Source organism: Engystomops pustulosus, chromosome 1 (genome assembly GCF_040894005.1).
Source record: "Engystomops pustulosus chromosome 1, aEngPut4.maternal, whole genome shotgun sequence".
Lineage (NCBI taxonomy): Eukaryota > Metazoa > Chordata > Amphibia > Anura > Leptodactylidae > Engystomops > Engystomops pustulosus.
The window spans coordinates 98512163-98531486 of NC_092411.1; the positions used below are offsets into that span (position 1 = coordinate 98512163).

General features: G+C 42.5%; 1 protein-coding gene across 3 annotated transcripts in view; it reads right to left on the reverse strand.

The window, feature by feature from the left end:
* CCNB1IP1 (cyclin B1 interacting protein 1) overlaps positions 1-19324 on the reverse strand; it is a 34124-nt gene that overhangs the window by 9616 nt on the left and 5184 nt on the right. For all 3 annotated transcript variants that reach the window (XM_072149668.1, XM_072149650.1, XM_072149659.1), the window contains exon 2: positions 3831-4146. In XM_072149668.1, the coding sequence (XP_072005769.1) occupies positions 3831-4127 (297 nt within the window). In that variant the 5' untranslated portion in view covers positions 4128-4146. The remainder of the gene's footprint in view (positions 1-3830; positions 4147-19324) is intronic.

Consider the following 19324-nt stretch of genomic DNA (forward strand, 5'->3'; position numbering starts at 1 on the left):
CGGGGGTACCAAATTTGTATAGGTTTTATAATGTTTTCATACATTTAAAAAAATTAAAACCTCCTGTACAAAATTTTTTGGGGGAATTTTGCCATCTTCTGGGGCTAATAACTTTTTCATACTTTGGTGTATGGAGCTGTGGGTGGTGTCAATTTTTGCGGCTTTTGATGACGTTTACAATGTTATCCTTTTTAGGACTGTACGACCTTTTGATCACTTTTTATAGAATTAAAAAAAAAAATTTAAATGGCAAAAAAGTGCCATTTTCGACTTTGGGCGCAATTTTCCGTTACGGGGTTAAACGCAGTGAAAAACCGTTATCATATTTTGATAGATCGGGCATTTTCGGACGCGGCAATACCTAATGTGTTTATGATTTTTACTGTTTATTTATATTCATATCAATTCTAGGGAAAGGGGGGTGATTTGAATTTTTAGGTTTTTTTATTATAATTTTTTTATTTTAACTTTTTTTTAATTTTTACTATTTTTCAGACTCCCTAGGGTACTTTAATCCTAGGTTGTCTGATCGATCCTATCATATACTGCCATACTACAGTATGGCAGTATATGGGGATTTTACTACTCATACATTACCATGTGCTGACAGCACATGGTAATGAATGGGTTAACCCGAAGTAGCTTCAGGTCTTCGTGAGACCCGAAGTTACCATGGCGACGGATCGCCGCTCCCCGATGACGTCACGGGGAGCGACGATCCACGGAAAGATGGCGACGCATGCGCGCCGCCGTCTTTTTGAAGCCGCCGGCACCTTTGCCGGCGGCGATCAGCGGCAAAACACCCGCGATCGGTGCCGGCACCGATCGCGGGTGTTACCAGTAAGCCTTTGCTGCAATATGGAGCAAAGACTTACCGGCTATGGAGAGGGCTCAGCTCGCGAGCCCTCTCCATGTACCGGGACCCGACATGTGACGTACTATTACGTCACATGTCGGTAAGGGGTTAAAGTGTTTTCTCATTCCTTGAGGTTTGTAGTTTCCATAATGGGGTCATTCCCAATTCGATCTATTATTTAGGCCTCTCACAGTCAATTAAAAGTTGAGCAGGTCCATCTAAATATTAGTTTTGGTGATTTTCCCAAAAAATTTAAAAATGGCCCCAAATTCTGAGCCTCATAACATTCTAGTAAAATATGTGGAATCTTAAAAAAACACTCCAACATAAAGCAGACATTTGGGAAATTTATTTGGGTGCACTGACTATCTACATCAAAAGTAGAGAATTTAGAACTTTGAAAATAAAGAATTTTTCCAAATTTTTGCCAAATTTAGTTTTTTTCATAACTAAACACAAAAGATTTCATCCAAATTTTTAAACTAATTTGAAGTACAATGTGTCACGAGAAAACAATCTCAAAATCCCCTGGAGATGTTATATCGTTCCAAAGCTATAACCACTTATAGTGACACAGGTCAGATTTGAAAAATGGAACCTAAAGGCCAAAAGAGGCTGAGTCACGTAGGGGTTAAAGCAACATCTCAGAGCTGCTGGTGATTAGCCCCAATCACCTCAAACACCTGGAGTGGCTCAACGGAGCAGGGACCAAGCCCAACACTCCAAATTGCAGCAGCCAGGTCTTCCAGACCAGGTTTTGGCTCCCTAGATAGTGTAGGACAGAAACCTAGGGGAAACATACACACCATTTAACACTTTTCCCCTGGTCCTGTCACAAGAGTCAAAGCAATTGGTCGATAGTCATTTGCTAATGAGCGCTTACTAATATAGTTCTTCTCAGTTATAGACACAATCGTTGAGCTTGGAACTTTTTGTTGCTCCAAACCTGCATTAAAAAGCCACGAAAGAACAATTCCCTGGCAGATATTTTGTCAGGAAGGACAAAGGATTTGTTCACCACTCCACATTTGTTCAAACTAGTAAGTATATCAACCTATAAAAAAACTGATTGAATTCATTTGCCCTCTCCCTGTCACCCTCAACAGTCCTTGATTTCACATTCATACCCATAATCTTCTTTAACCCCTTCCCGACATGTGATGTAATAGTACGTCATATGTCGGGTCCCAGTACATGGAGAGGGCTCGCGGGCCGAGCCCTGTCCATAGCCGGTAAGTCTTTGCTGCATATTGCACCCGGCACCGATCGCAGGTGTTTTACCGCTGATCGCTGATCAATGTCAGCACATTGTAATGTATGAGTAGTAAAATCCACATATACTGCCATACTGTAGTATGGCAGTATATGATAGGATCGTACAGACACCCTAGGGTTGAAGTACCCTAGGGAGTCTGAAACATAGTAAAAATAAAAATAAAAAAAAAGTTAAAATAAAAAAATTATAATAAAAAACCTAAAAATTCAAATCACCCCCCTTTCCCTAGAACTGATATAAATATAAATAAACACTAAAAATCATAAACATATTAGGTATCACCGCGTCCTAAAATGCCCGATCTATCAAAATATGATAACGGGTTTTCACTGCGATTAACCCCGTAACGGAAAATCGCGCCCATCGTCGAAAATGGTACTTTTTTGCCTTTCAAAAAAAAATTTAAAATTCTATAAAAAGTGATCACAAGGTAGTACAGTCCTAAAAATGATAACTTTGTAAACGTCAAAATCCGCAAAAAATGACACCACCCACAGCTCCATACACTAAAGTATGAAAAAGTTATTAGCGCCAGAAGATGGCAAAATCCCCCCAAAAAATTTTGTATAGGAGGTTTAAATTTTTTTTAAATGTATGAAAACATTATAAAACCTATACAAATTTGGTATCTCCGTAATCGTACCGACCCAAAGAATAAAGTAGACACGTCACTTGGGTTGCACAGTGAAATCCGTAAAATCCAAGCCCACAAGAATACGGCACAAATGCGTTTTTTTACCAATTTCACTGCATTTGGAATTTTTTTTCCCGCTTCCCAGTACACGGCATGGAATATTAAATACCACCATTTTGAAGTGTAATTTGTTACGCAGAAAATAAGCCGTCACACAGCTCTGTACATGGAAAAATAAAAAAGTTGCAGATTTTTGAATGTGGGGAGTGAAAAATGAAAACGCAAAATCGAAAAAGAGCCGCGGCGGGAAGGGGTTAAAACCTACCCACATATCTTTACTATTCTGTGAGAGCAGCCCCTCCTCTAATCTTACTTTGTAATTGCTCTTACACTCCCTGATCTTCTTCTTTAACTCTTTCTGCGCTGCTCTTATTTCATTAGCATCAGCCCTTATTTTCTTCCTCACAACACCCTTAATACTTTTGGTTGGGACCGTCAAGTCGACACAAAAGTTAATATAATCAGTCACTACATCAACTATCCCGTCTAGATTTTTGTCTACGCCATGACAGATTGTTTGCCAATCTGTGCAAGCAAAACATCCTCTTAGCCGGTCTTCTGCTTCTTTTGACCAAAAATAAACCTTCTTCCTAATTGCCTTAAATTTGGAGATAACTGGACGATATCTCGGTTGGGGCATGAGAAGGTTATGATCTAACATGTCTAATGGCTGTAGATCATTAACATTGGAATAAAACAAATCTAATGTTTTGTTACCCCGAGTCGGACAACTTTCTTACTGGGAAAAAGATCACATTTCCTTGCATGATTGAAATCACCACATATGACAAATAATGCATCCACATATCTAGTTTGCTGACACTCCATGCTCCCTTAACGGACTTTTGGATGTACTATGTACTATTAAATGCTTTGCACGGGTCTCCACTCCGTTATAGAGAAACATCATAGTCCCCCATGGATCCTGGGCTGTGGTAAACTGCAAACCTTGAAGTTGCACCCTTGCTATAAGTAGCAATCATTGATTCAGTGTTATCTCATACCTGATATGTCCAGAACGCCAGTGCTCGAGAACATATATCCAGAACAATCTCGGGGCGTAGCCCAGCTAGCATCATGGCTTTATTTTCTTCTGAAGGGTTTAGCTCAGTGCGTGCTATATCCATTTTACTAGAAAGAGTACTGTTACAAGCTGGGCAAACAGCAGGGGATCGAGTAAATTCTCCACTGCCATGTTGTTCACAAAAGATATGCGAACAAGCTGTAACCCAGGCACGACTAGATAACTTTCCCCGGCATTTGGGAAAGTTGCACAGTAAGAGATCATCACATACAGCCATGGTTACTGGTCAGAAGCACCTGAAAAATATAAAGTAATACACTGAGAATTAGTTTGTATATAGAGATGTAACTTTTACCTGCTGGTTCCTTATAGAAAATGTATACTGGGATCCCTAACTAAATGTAAAGAAAAGTCCACACAAATGTACATATACGTCATATATATAGTTACACCCTTTGGAAATTTTAACCCCCCAAAACAGTAAAAAAAAAAAATCTATACCTTCGATAACTTTTTTTACTTTTGTAATAAGCTGTAGGGGCTGTATTTAATATTCCCTACTGTTACTGGGAAGTGGGAAAAACATTCCAAATGCAGTGAAATTGGTGAAAAAATGCGATTGTGCCAATTTCTTGAGAGCTTGGTTTTCACAGCTTTCACTGTGCAGCTCAAATGAAACATCTCCTTTTTTCTTTGGGTCAGTACGATCACTGGGATTTATATAGGTCTTGTTGTATAAATGCATTTACAAAAATTAAAACCTTCTGTACTAAAATGTGTCTTCATTTCGCAATCTTCTGGAGCTAATAACTTTTTCATGCTTTGGTGTACGGAGGTGTGTAATTTTTGCGGGATGAGCTGACATTTTCTTTGCTATCATTTTGGGAACTTTATGACCTTTTGATCACATTGTATTACATTTCTTATATTTATTTGTTGCATAATGGCAAAAAGCAGTGTTTTGGACTTTTGGGTGCTATTTTCTGTTAAAGAGAACCTGTCAGGCAAAATCAGGGAGCGACGATCTCATCCAAGATGGTGGCCGTCTGCCTTTGACTACCACAAGTAGATTTACCTGTGGAAATCAAAGGTTTAACAATATCCAGCATACACCCACCTTGTATAAGGAGAGCTCAGCCCTGCAGCCGGCGTGTGACGTAAAATAGTCACACGTAGGTAAGGGGTTAATATACACATGTCAGTATAAGGATGAACAAGTCAAATCCAAACTACAGCAGCAACAGGAACGAAACAATATAATAAAGGTCCACAGCCTAAGTAAAAAATAACTATCACAATGCAAATAAAATGACAAAATGCGGGTTATTTATCATTAGGCAGGTCTATGTCTATTTTTGGAGATACGCTGCTCATCAGATTAATTATAGTGGCTTTGGCTCTTTAATAAATGTTCTTATGGTCTACTTTCTGCCTGAGATTTGTTTTTCAAAAAGTATCAAAATGCATAAATGCACATATACCAGCAAGTCATGAATCTGGCTTTGCACAGTGTTGTGCTAGCAGTAGTTCTATGTTTACGCCAGTTTAGTTAAGAGGGGGAAAATAGTCCTGTGAGACTTTTTTGTAGTGAAAAGTGCCACAAAACCTCAATGTGAGTTTTTTTTGTAACAAATGTTACAAAAAGAGATCTTTTAACACAAGGAAAAAGTGAGGTTGATAGATGACCTAAGTAGCAGATGGAGTAGCAGAGGGAAAGACAAGCCAAAACAAAAAGATAAATGACCCCCTATGTATTATTTTGTGTAATAAATGTGATTGTGTGTTATTGTTTAACCAGTTAAGCACCGGGCCCTTTCCTGTTTTTTCATGTCCATTTTTCACTCCCCACCTTCAAAAATCTATAACTTTTTTATTTTTACACGTAAAGAGCTGTGTGACGGCTTCTTTTCTGCATAACAAATTGCACTTCATAGTGATGGTATTAAATATTCCATGCCATGTAGTCGGAAGCGGGAAAAAAATTCCAAATGCAGTGAAAATGGTGAAAAAACGCATTTGCGCCATTTTCTTGTGGGCTTGGATATTACGTCTTTCACTGAGCGCCCCAAATGACACGTCTACTTTATTCTTTGGGTCGGTACGATTAAGGGGATACCAAATTTGTATAGGTTTTATAATGTTTTCATACATTTACAAAAATTAAAACCTCCTGAACAAAAATTATTTTTTTGATTTTGCCATCTTCTGGCGCTAATAACTTTTTTATACTTTGGTGTACGGAGCTGTAGGTAGTGTCATTTTTTGCGACATTTGATAATATTTTCAATGATATAATTTTTAGGACTGTACGACCTTTTGATCACTTTTTATAGATTTTTTTATATTTTTCAAAATGGCAAAAAAGTGCCATTTTCGACTTTGGGCGCTATTTTCCATTACTGGGTTAAACGCATTGAAAAACCGTTATCATATTTTGATAGATCAGGCATTTTCGGACGCTTCGATACCTAATGTGTTTATGATTTTTACTGTTTATTTATATTTATGTTTTCTTTCCCCACTAATCAATAGCTGTTAGGCTACATTCACACGGACGTATGAAAACGGCCGTATCCGTACCGTACAGTACCGTTGTTTTACGGATTACATACGGCCACATTAATTTCAATGGACAATATGTCTGACCATTTATATTGCCGTTGTTAACTCCGTTCCGTACCGTACCGTATACTGGCCGTATAAAAATATAGAGCATGTCCTATTTTCTCCCGTATTTCAGTTCTGTATGCCCTAGAAGTCTATGGGGACGTATAAAATACGGGTTACATACGTGCTGCATACGGATGAAAAACGTCACGTATATACGGCCCGTAAATATGGGACTGGAGCAATCATACGGTCGTGTGAATGTAGCCTTAGGATGTAAAACAACTCTGTCTATTATCATTGTTACCTAAATCCAGCAGTTTATTTGCTATACACTTCCGATTATCTTAGTGCTACTGCTTCCTCTCCCTGTGCTGACAAGACCTGGAGTCTGTAGTATAAACAAAACTCTATAGACTCCTGGGAGGGGAGGGGCTGCTGCTCCCTGCTCGCAGAGGAGGAGGTCATGTGACCAGGGGCGTAACTACAGCGGAAGCAGCCATAGCAGCCGCTATGGGGCCCGCAGTGTCATGGGGCCCCGTCATCTGACCTGACACAATGAAAAATGGAGGATGTGCACCATTATATCTATATTATACTGCACATGTCCAGCATAATATGTATATAACATGTACTGTTATCTATATATGCAGTATCTGTGATGTGTATATGGTGTCTGTATACACTGTATGTGAGTATGTTGCATATGGCACTGTATGTGTGTGTATATGCACATGAGTGTATTTATATGTGATTGTAACTCGCATGTGTGAGTATACTAATATGTATATTTTTTAAGTGGGAAGGGGGGCCCCATGCAGTAGCCTGCTAGGGGGCCCTGTCTCTCCTAGTTACGCCACTGCATGTGACAGAGCTCTCTGTGTATGTAGCATAGCTGGATGTGTGGATATAGATGTCTGCTGCAGAACAGTGAGGTACAAGATATCATCTGTTCACTATTAGTCCCTCCATCCCAGTCTGTGATTCCACAGAACTTTCTCTGTCTCTCTCTGCACCTCATGCGGCAGCCCTTCCCTCACCTTGTCATCGGCACTTTGTGCACTGTGCAGATAAGCTATTAACCATGAGTCAGCACAAACTATAGACTGTATGTAATTATTTTACTTATAATTTATACCACTCATTGCATGTTCTCTGCTCCTCCATGGGACAGAAGCTGCCAAGCTGTCACCATATACATCCCGGATGTGCACTGTTCAGTGTATTTTCTTGTGGGAAACTAATTGGATTTAATGCTAGATTATTTTGAGAGAGAATACAAGGCATCATGGGATTGGGTGGGAGGGTTTGAGAGGGGCGATGGAGAAGGGACAGTGGTACTTACTCGTGTAGCTGTGGAGCACAGACGGGACTTGCACGCCATTACAGTGGTGATTGGAATTGGTGGGTATTTAAACTACTTCTACTATTTTAACTAAAAGAACACTAGATAACTTACATGGAATTTTTCCCCTTTTTTCTAACTTTAACTTAAAGAACACCAGATACCTTACATGAGATTTATATAGCCATAGATGTACATGGGTATAGAGATGTACATGGCAGATCACAGGAGATGGAACGCCTAAAAATTCGGCGATGTAGGTTTGGGATGATACAAAAAGAGGAAGGAATGTGGGATCCATGTCGGAAAAATGTTTATAAATCTGAAATATTGTTCAAGAAAATAGCAAAACTTTGTGTCTGCACCAGCCAGATGGTCCACACCAGCTTGATTGAAGATTGGCGGTGGTGCTTCAAGGCCCTAGGGGATTCTTTGTTTGTTGCTTTCTTATTCTGTCAAGGATGGCCGTCTCCCCTTCTCCCCTTATCTGCTGGTTTGATGACTATGGTGGTATCAATAGTCACAGACAAACTGATCTGAAACCCCCCTTCACCTTCAAACCCTAGAGACCCCTTTATCAATCCTTTTTTTTTCAAACAGTCTCTACGGAATTTAGAACCCTTGGAAGGACTAAATTATCATCTCACCCCCACAATCTTACTAGGGGGGAAAAGAAGAACTTTCCACCAATACTACCATAGTCATCAAACCAGCGGAGAAGGGGAGGGGGGCACGATCATCCTTTGCATAGCGGAAAGTAAAAACATTCTATCTGATCTGCAATATTATTACCAATTAGATTACGGCCCTAAAACTGATCATCTGGAACTACTCCAGGCTTTAGTCACCTAACCTTTCTCCAAAGCCATTCTTATTAAACAGAAAAAAAAATTACATCATTCCCAGGAATCCAAACACCACCTTGTTCTATTATCTTCCCAAGATTCACAAAAAGCCAACGAAACCACCTGGTCGTCCGATTATTTCCTGGGTCAATTTAGTTACTTGTAATCTCTCTGAATATGTCAACTACCTTCTCCAAAAATATGTATGCACTTTACCCACTTATCTCAAAGATTCCACACAACATATACTCAACTCTACACCAACATCTCCCACAAATTAGGTCTCCAAACAATTGCGAAAAACCTGAATGCAGACCACACCCTGTCACTTGAACAGATCAATTTTGTACTAGACATGGGGGCTTTCGTGAAAATCCAAATACAAGGGGACCCCATAAACTCCCAAATTAAAACTCTTTAAGCAGTACATAGTTGACCTTTTGATCATCTGGGAAGGCACAGAAATGAAAGCCCACAAGTTTAAAGATAAAATCAACAGAAACACCTGGGGGAATCATCTCACTGTCAATATCTCCCCCATACAGGTAGAATACCATGGCCTTCTCATTTTTGTGAATCACCAACAATCAAGTCTCTCAACTTTTTTCAAGAAAGTGGATGTCAAGATAGCCGTTTCCACTATAAGAAATGGCTACTTAATGTGCCATATAGTCAATACAAGAGTCTGTAAGAATTGCCCATAAACAGAAACCTTCCAATCACAATCCAAACTTCTAAAACACCATTTATTACAGAAGGGCTATCCTTTAAAACTCCGCAAAGATGCCTATAAAAGATCAAATCCCTTAACTCAAAAAGAGTGCTTGATTTGCATCCGTCCTAAGGAACCAGAACCAACAACTAGAACCACATGTTTAATAATTACCAACACATCTGACCATCAGAAAGCTCTTAACCAAACATTGGAACATTTTATTAAAAGACCCTTATTTATCGAATTGCTTACCAAAAAAAACTCCAACTAAGCTTCAGGAGGGCCCCAACCCTAAAAAATGTATTACCGTATATACCGGCGTATAAGACGACTTTTGAAGACAGAAAAATCTTCTGTCTAGTCTGGGGTCGTCTTATACGCCTGTAATCCCGACCGCCCGCCGTGTATTCACGGCGGCGGTCGGGTCGCGCTGCATGGAGAGGGCTCACGGGCTGAGCCCTCTCCATAGCCGGTAAGTCTTTGCTGCATATTGCAGAAAAGGCTTATCGGTAACACCCGCGATCGGTGCTAGCACCGATCACGGGTGTTTTCACAGCGATAGCGGCGCATACTCACCCTTGATGTCTACTCACCCTCGATTCTGGCCCCGATGTCTGCGCGGCTCGTCTTCAGTCTTCCGCGCCGTCTTCTTTCTTCTGCTGGGCGCCGCCATGTCTTTCCCCGGGGCGGCGCCTCATACTAGGCGCCTGCCGGGGAAGATCAATGGCAGCGCCCAGCAGAAGAAAGAAGACGGCGCGGACATCGGGGGAGCAGCGCAGCACATCGGGGCCACCGGAGGGTGAGTATATAAGTTTATTTTTTTTTTAATGCAGGGCTGGGCTGTGCTTTATACTACTGGGGGCTGTGCTGTATACTACTGGGGGCATTGCTGTATACTACTGGGGGCTGTGCTGTATACTACTGGGGGCTGTGCTGTATACTACTGGGGGCAGTGCTGTATACTACTGGGGGCAGTGTGTATACTACTGGGGGCTGTGTTGTATACTACTGGGGGCAGTGCTGTATACTACTGGGGGCTGTGCTGTATACTACTGGGGGCAGTGCTGTATACTACTGGGGGCAGTGCTGTATACTACTGGGGGCTGTGCTGTTTACTACTGGGGGCTGTGCTGTTTACTACTGGGGGCAGTGCTGTATACTACTGGGGGCTGTGCTGTAATGGTAATGTTGTTGTTGTATGCCTTATGTTTATGAGCGACAGTTTTCCTGCTATATACCTGCATGTCATAAGAATTTAAATTAAAAAAAGGACCATGTTAAATTCAAATCTGTTTTTTTTTAAATTTTTACCGGTGTTTTGTATGCGTTGGAAAAGGGGTAGTCTTATACGGCGAATATATCTTAAACTCTATATTTTAAACAGGAAAGTAGGGGGGTCGACTTATACACCAGGTCGTCTTATACGCCGGAATATACGGTAGCTTCCTCCAAACACCCAAAGAAAACTCCCACAAAGCCCAAGACTAGTCTCTTCCCAGAACTCAAAGGAGCATTTAAATGTGGTTCTGGCAAATGTAAAACCTGTGACATTCTGCTTCATAGATCCAAATCCTTCACCTTCAATACTACTATTGAAACTTCATTAACTGCAGCTCCGACCATGAAGTCTACCTACTTGAGGGCCCTTGAGCATTACAGTACATAGGCCGCACTACACAAGGGAACACATGAACATGCATAGAAATAAAATTAAATCCGGCTTTCTTCTTCACAGTGTGTCCAGACACTGCTTATCACATCATAATAGAGATTTGCTTGATCTTACACTCGTATCCATTGAACAAATCCCAGAAACCCATCCGGACAGCCTAAACCAATTGATAAAAAGGGAGTTAGAAAAAAAACAAAAACAAAACATGCCGCCTTCCCAGTAGTTTAAAAACCCACCAATTCCAATCACCAGAGTACAGATCGGTGGATAACTAATTTAAAACATAACTTTTAATTAATCTGTTCAATTAAAAAGAAGGTATACAAAATAACCATTAGATTAAAAAAAGCTCCCAAAGGGGGCAATACATATGTCAGCCGTGGACTGGCTCATCCACCTATGCTTAAACGGGAGCTGGCTATTGTAATTTTAAATCTCAATGTATAGTGGGAATCTGTACATTCAATCACCTGTCTGTGTGTGGTACCGATGACTGCCAAAGGGGACTTTTTTCTACACCTATACTACTATATGACTGATGTGTGCAATCCTATGCAGATACTACAAACACATTGTTCCTGAACCTGTACCTTAGGGTCAGAAGGCCGAGTTATAGGGTGAGGTTCCAGACGAGGTGGCAGCTGATTAGGGCTGCGGTCCCGTGTTGAAGCTTTAGGGTTCTTTAGGACCCCTTTCCTGATTGTCAGGGATAAGTAAGGTACCTATGCACCTATGTAATTAATAGGTGCTCTGTTCACGCACACCAGCCTCTACGAGTTTTCCATGCGCTGGCTATCTGTACTTACCTCAAATTACTTTCTGGATCATTCCTCTGTCGATTTTCTGAACGGTTTTCACAGTATCTTATTTCCATGTTTGAAGAACAAAGACATCTGAGGCACATTTGGCAGTCATCAGTACCACACAAAGACAGGTACTTGATTGTATGTACAGATTCCCACTATACATTGAGATTTAACCCCTTACCAACATGTGACGTAGTATTACGTCACATGCGGGGTCCCGATGCATGGAGGGGGCTCACAGGCTGAGCCCTCTCCCTAGCCGGTAAGTCTTTGCTGCATATTGCAGCAAAGGCTTACCGGTAACACCCGCGATCGGTGCCAGCACTGATCGGGGGTGTTTTCCTGCTGATCGCCGCCGACAGCTTTGGATGCCGCCATCTTTCCGAGGATCGTTGCTGCCCTTGACGTCATCGGGGAGTGGTGATCTGTCGCCATGGTAGCCTCGGGTCTCACGAAGACCCGAGGATACTTCGGGTTAACCCATGCATTACAATGTGCTATCAGCACATTGTAATGTATGAGGAGTAAAATCCCCATATACTGCTATACTGTAGTATGGCAGTATATGATAGGATCTTACAGACAACCTAGGGTTAAAGCAGCCTAGGGAGTCTGAAAAATATTAAAAATACAAAATAAAAAAAAATGTTTAAAAAAAATTATAAAAAAACCATAAAAACTCAAATCACCCCCCTTTCCCTAGAACTGATATAAATATAAAAATCCGAAAATGCCCGATCTATCAAAATATGATAATGGCTTTTCACTGCCTTTAACCCCGTAACGGAAAATTGCGCCCAATGTCGAAAATGGCACTTTTTTGCCATTTTAAAAAAATAAAAAATTCTATAAAAAGTGATCAAAAGGTCGCACAGTCCTAAAAATTATAACGTCATCAAAATCTGCAAAAAATTACACCACCCACAGCTCCATACACCAAAGTATAAAAAAGTTATTAGCGCCAGAAGATGGCAAAATCCCCCCAAAAATTTTGTACAGGTTTTAATTTTTTTAAATGTATGAAAAAATTATAAAATCTATATAAATTTGTAATCCCCGTAATCGTACCTACCCAAAGAATAAAGTAGAGATGTCATTTGGGGCGTACACTGAAATCCATAAAATCCAAGCCCACAAGAATACAGCACAAATGCGTTTTTTTTTTCCAATTTCATTGCATTTGGAATTTTTTTCCCGCTTCCCAGTATATGCCATGGAATATTAAAAACCAACAGTTTGAAGTGTCATTTGTTACGCAGAAAATTTTGAATGTGGGGAGTGAAAAATGAAAACGCAAAAACGAAAAAGGGCTACGGCGTTAAGGGGTTAAAATTACAATATCCAGCGCCCATTAAAGCATAGGTGGATGAGCCAATCCACGGCTGACATATGTATTGGCCCCTTTGGAAGCTTTTTTTAATCTATTGGTTATTTTGTAAACCTTCTTTTTAATTGAACAGATTAATTAAAAGTTATGTTTTAAATAAGTTATCCACCGATCTGTAATCCTGTTTATAAATTACTTTGGTGGATTAGCTGGGGAGTCCACACTACCCTTTCTTGTGTATTCTTATTCAATTCCAATAAGCGCTGTAACACACCGGCGTGCAAGTCCCCTCCGTCCTCCGCAGCTACACAATGTCCAATGTCCCATTTCCATCGCCCCTCTCAAACCCTCCAATACTTATTCCCATACATTTACCATTTCAGTACAGATGTCCATATCCTTGCACTCAGCGATTTGCATTGTCCCCCAGTAAGCCCATTACCCTCTTAAGGGCCCTCTTCTGCCTTATATACTAATTTGTATTTTTTATTTATGTATTCCAATATGAATGTCTGCACCCACCGATCCATTTATTTATACATTTTTTTACCAATTTTTTTTATTAGTCCTCCACGTCCTCCATAACCGCTGAACTGCCCTGATGATCTATTGTACCTATGTATCCTCTATCCACACAACTGACATCTAATGTATGAGATCACTTTTTTGTACCCCAGTGACGTGCCTTTAAAACTTTGGCTGGATACTTACTATATATCTAATGTACTTGGGTAGTAGATAGTGTGGGCCCTTTTTCATGTGTTTTACTTTATTTACTTACTACCAGGGGCTGTCTAGTTATTAACTCTTATTGGAGGAGGTGTTGGTGAACCTTACATGGTTGTGCCAACCACTTGATTACTATATGTACTTTTGTGCATTTTGAATTGTTTTTTTTTAACTTGTCTTCCACATCTTCGTCAGAGTGATTATTGGGTTAAAAGATGACCTGTCACCTAAAATTTCTGCACTAGTAGCTGCTTACTGAAGTAAGCAGCTACTAGTGCTTGAACAAACGCCGCAGTGTTAGAAGGATAGCGCTACCGGAAACCTATCTAACACTGCGGTGGGTTACAGTGTAATCGTCGGACCACCCCGCTCGCTCCATAGGCCGGCGGTGACTGCCGCGCGTCATGTGGCAGTCACCGCCCCTAACCACTCCCCAACCCCGCCCCCTCATGAATACATCGGACCTCTTTGAGAGCGGTCCGATAATTACACTGTACCCCACCGCAGTATAATTACACTGTACCCCACCGCAGTAGTAAGCAGCTCCTAGTGCCTAAATTTTAGGTGACAGGTCCTCTTTAAATAAAGATTTATTGTACACTGTTGATTGTTGTCCTATGGCACACTTCATGCTTCTACAATATTTCAATTTTTTTATGTGAATGTACCGTATTTTTCGGACTTTAAGGCGCACAAAATATCCTTTTATTCTCTCAGAAATCAAAGGTGCGCCTTATAGCTCAGTGGGCCTTATATATGAACCATACTTACAGAGAACAGCTCCCTTGAACTGTGCACAGGTCTGCCACCTGCTGGTCATTCATCCTTATAATCAGGTGCGCCTTATATATGAACCTAGACGTTTTAGCAGGCATTTATTGAAGGTGAGCCTTATAGTCCGGTGTGCCTTGTAGTCCGAAAAATACAGTAATGTATTTTGTAAATTAACACTCTATGAATTTTAATAATTATTTAAGAACTTTGCGTTTATACAGATATGTCTATGTTCTCGACTTACCAGACCATTTTACTATGTATATTCTTTGAGAAAAAACTGTTTTTACTCTTATTTTTTCTTAGTTTTTTAAATATTTTTTTAGTGTGTACTGTTTGGACCTGATGAAGAGGGCAGTACGTCCTTGAAACGCGTAGTCCACGACTCTAGTATAAAAAGCATTTGCACTTCCTTTTACATTTAACCACCCTCTGACACATCAAGCATACCTACTGACCTTTGATTTAAGGGCGCCTTTGTGATATACACTCACCGGCCACTTTATTAGGTACACCTGTCCAACTGCTCGTTAACACTTAATTTCTAATCAGCCAATCACATGGCGGCAACTCAGTGCATTTAGGCATGTAGACATGGTCAAGACAATCTCCTGCAGTTCAAACCGAGCATCAGTATGGGGAAGAAAGGTGATTTGAGTGCCTTTAAACGTGGCATGGTTGTTGGTGCCAGAAGGGCTGGTCTGAGTATTTCAGAAACTGCTGATCTACTGGGATTTTCACGCACAACCATCTCTAGGGTTTACAGAGAATGGTCCGAAAAAAAGAAAAAACATCCAGTGAGCGGCAGTTCTGTGGGCGGAAATGCCTTGTTGATGCCAGAGGTCAGAGGAGAATGGGCAGACTGGTTCGAGCTGATAGAAAGGCAACAGGGACTCAAATCGGCTCCCGTTACAACCAAGGTAGGCAGAAGAGCATCTCTGAACGCACAGTACGTCGAACTTTGAGGCAGATGGGCTACAGCAGCAGAAGACCACACCGGATGCCACTCCTTTCAGCTAAGAACAGGAAACTGAGGCTACAATTTGCACAAGCTCATCGAAATTGGACAGTAGAAGATTGGAAAAACGTTGCCTGGTCTGATGAGTCTCGATTTCTGCTGCGACATTCGGATGGTAGGGTCAGAATTTGGCGTCAATGAGTTCACTTTACTCAAATGGCCTCCACAGTCACCAGATCTCAATCCAATAGAGCATCTTTGGGATGTGGTGGAACGGGAGATTTGCATCATGGATGTGCAGCCGACAAATCTGCGGCAACTGTGTGATGCCATCATGTCAATATGGACCAAAATCTCTGAGGAATGCTCCCAGCACCTTGTTGAATCAATGCCACGAAGAATTGAGGCAGTTCTGAAGGCAAAAGGGGGTCCAACCCGTTACTAGCATGGTGTACCTAATAAAGTGGCCGGTGAGTGTACACTATAACTTTGGAAAGCAGCACAAAGTAAGTATTGTTCTGTTTGTTTTTAAAGAGGACCTGTCACCCCAAAAAAGCCCCCCCCCCCCCAATGTGCTCCACATAACCTGCTCCCTAGCCCCTTTCTCCCCAGGAATGTTTTTAAAAATGTATGGTCGGAAAGGTGGTTTAACCAGATCAGACCTCTCACAAAATAAGAGGTTGTATCCTCATATCTCATGGGCTGCAGTCGGCATTATTCATTAGGGGGGCGGCCGACACTCCCCCAGCACGCCCTGTCAGATAGGACCTATAGGAGAAGCTGGCAGCATTGGCTGAATGTTATATATATTCGGGAGGCACTATGAGCCCGGCGGGGCCGCAGCCGCTGTCAGTGCAGCGTGGCCGGCCATGTGAATAAGCCCCACGTCGCTGTTAGTGTTGCGCGGCCGCATCTTGGAGAGCTGGCAGTGATTACACAATTCATGCAATGCTGCCGGCTTCTCCTATAGGTCCTAGCTGAAAGGGGGCGCGCTAGGGGAATGTCGGCTGGCCCACTTATGAATAATGCCGACTGCAGCCCCCGAGATATGAGGATCCGACCTCTATTTCCGATCATAGATTTAAAAAAAAAATTGCTGGGGAGAAAGGGGCTAGGGATAGGGTTAAGGGGGGCACATTTGGTGGAGGCTATTTTGGGGTGAATGGTCCTCTTTAAAGGTGGAATCACGTATGATAATTTGGTAGAATAAAAACATTACAATTACCCTTTAAATATTGTGTTGTTTTCATTCTGTTGGTGCAGTACACTTATACTGCAGACACTTACATACTGTCAGGAACTCGGGGTAGCGGACGATGACATAAGCCGACACCTGGAAGTGGTGTCTAAGTGGCACCCTGTTTTCACCAGAGCCTGCCGCAAAGCGGGTTGGACTTGCTGCAGCTTGGTATCGCCAGGTCGCTCTACAGGCGTGACTTTGTCCGCGGTGGCGGCCAAGGTGTAGGACAAAGACATAAGGAAAGATCGTGGTCGGGGACAGGCAGGAGGTCGAGACACGTAGCACAGAACCAGAGTCGGTGACAAAGCGGTAGGTCAGGACAGCATGGGATCGGAGTCAATAACGGAACTGGGGTCACAACAGGAAATAGCAGCATAGGTAACAAGCTTTCTCAATGACTATGAGGCCCAAAGATCTGGCAGGGTGTGCAGGGCGAGGCCAGCTTATCAAGGATTCTGGGAATGGCAAGCACCAATCTCCGGGAGCCAGCGCGTGAGCCCAAGGTGACAGGTACACATATACACGACCGCTGGATCTCACGCAGGAACAGGGACCGGTGAGTAGGACCGCCGGGAGCCACATAATTGATACGCCTCAGCACCTCGAAAGGACCAACAATGTGGACCAACGTGCTAGGGATCTTCAGTCGGACATACTTGGATGACAGCCACACTTTGTCACCTGGAGAAAAGATGGGAGGAGGCCTGTGTTTCTTGTTGGCCCGGATCTTGGTTTGCACAGAGGCTTCTAGTCGAGTATGCTCCCAGATAGACTTTAGATCCTGGACCAACTCTTCCATGGCAGGAACGTTTGAAGACACAAGTAGAGGAAGAGGAGAGCGTGGGTACTGTCCATAAACAATGAAGAGCGGGTCAGAGTCAGCAGATCCTGAGTCCAGGAGTTATAAGAAAATTCAGCCCATGGCAACAGAGTGGACCAGTTGTCCTGATGGGCAGCTACAAAATGGCAGAGATAGCAGCCCAGAGTTTGATTAACTCTTTCCACTTGGCCATTAGACTGCGGATGGTGTGCGGAGGAAAAGTCCAATTTCACTTGAAGTTGGCTGCACAGATATCGCCAGAACTTGGAGACAAACTGAGCCCCTCGGTCAGAAACGATGTGCAGAGGAAGTCCATGAAGCCGGGAGATGTGAAGGAAGAACAGAGTGGCAAGGCGTGGAGCAGATTGCAGACCTGGCAGAGAAACAAAGTGTGACATTGGAAAACCAGTCAGTTACCATCCAGATGACGGTATTGCCAGAGGAAGGAGGAAGGTCCGTGATAAAGTCCATAGCCACGTGAGTCCATGGTTAGCTGGGTGTCTGCAATGGCAGAAGACCAGCAGGTTCTGAGATGGCTTATTTCAAGCACAAGAAGTGCAAAAACCCACAAAATCCTGTACATCTTTGACTAGATCTGGCCACCAATAGAAACAGAAAATGAGGGTGACAGAGCGTTGCACCCCAGAGTGCCCAGCCACATGTCCCCAAGTCAATATCCTCTTCCAAAGAGAAGGTTGGACATAGGTCTTGCCAGGAGGAAGCTGCAGAAGGTCCACTGGAGAGGCAACAACCTCTGGAGTCGGTTGAGGAGTCGGTTCTACCCCAATAACATCAGTGAAGTGGATTATAAAATTTAAACGGGAAAAGAAGAGTGACCAAAGGGCTTGTCGCGGATTGAGCCACTGAGCAGTCTGGAGATAGAGGAGGTTCTATGTGAATGCAGACTGGAAAGTGAGCACCCACCAGAAGACATCACCACTATTCTAAGGCAAGTTCTATGGCCAGTAGCTCTCAATCCCCTGTGGAGTAATTCCGCCCTGCAGAGGAGAAAGTCTTAAAGAAGAACCCAAAAGTGAGAGTTCGGCCCTCGGGCCCTTTCTGGGTGAGCACTGCTCCAGGTCCTACCGAGGAGGCGTCAACCTCCAGCTGGAATGGCTTCTCCGTATCAGGCTGTGACAGAACTGGAGCCGAGTCAAAGGCAGACTTCAGTTTATAGTAAGCTTCTTCAGGTGCCGGGGGCCAGAGTTTAGAATTGGTATTCTTCTTGGTCAGCGCCACAATGGGAGATATAAGGGAGGAGAAGTGTTGTATAAACTACGGATAGTAATTGGCGAAGCCCAAGAATCTCTTAATAGCACGAAGTCCTACTGGGTGAGGCCGCTGCAGAACCGCAGACAACTTAGTGGGATCCATCTGTAGGTCTATGTCCAGCTGGTGCGTTAATCCAAACGGCAAGACTAGGTACTCAAAGTGCCCATCACGAGTATTGAAGGCAATCTTCCAGTCATCACCTTTGTGGATACGGATGAGGTTATATGCCCCATGCAGGTCTAGTTTGGTAAAGACCTAGGCTCCACGTAAGTAGTTGAAAAATTCCATGATCAACGGCAATGGGTAGTGGTTCTTCACGGTGATATGGCGAGCATATATCGGCGCTGCGGAGAGGAGCAGGGGA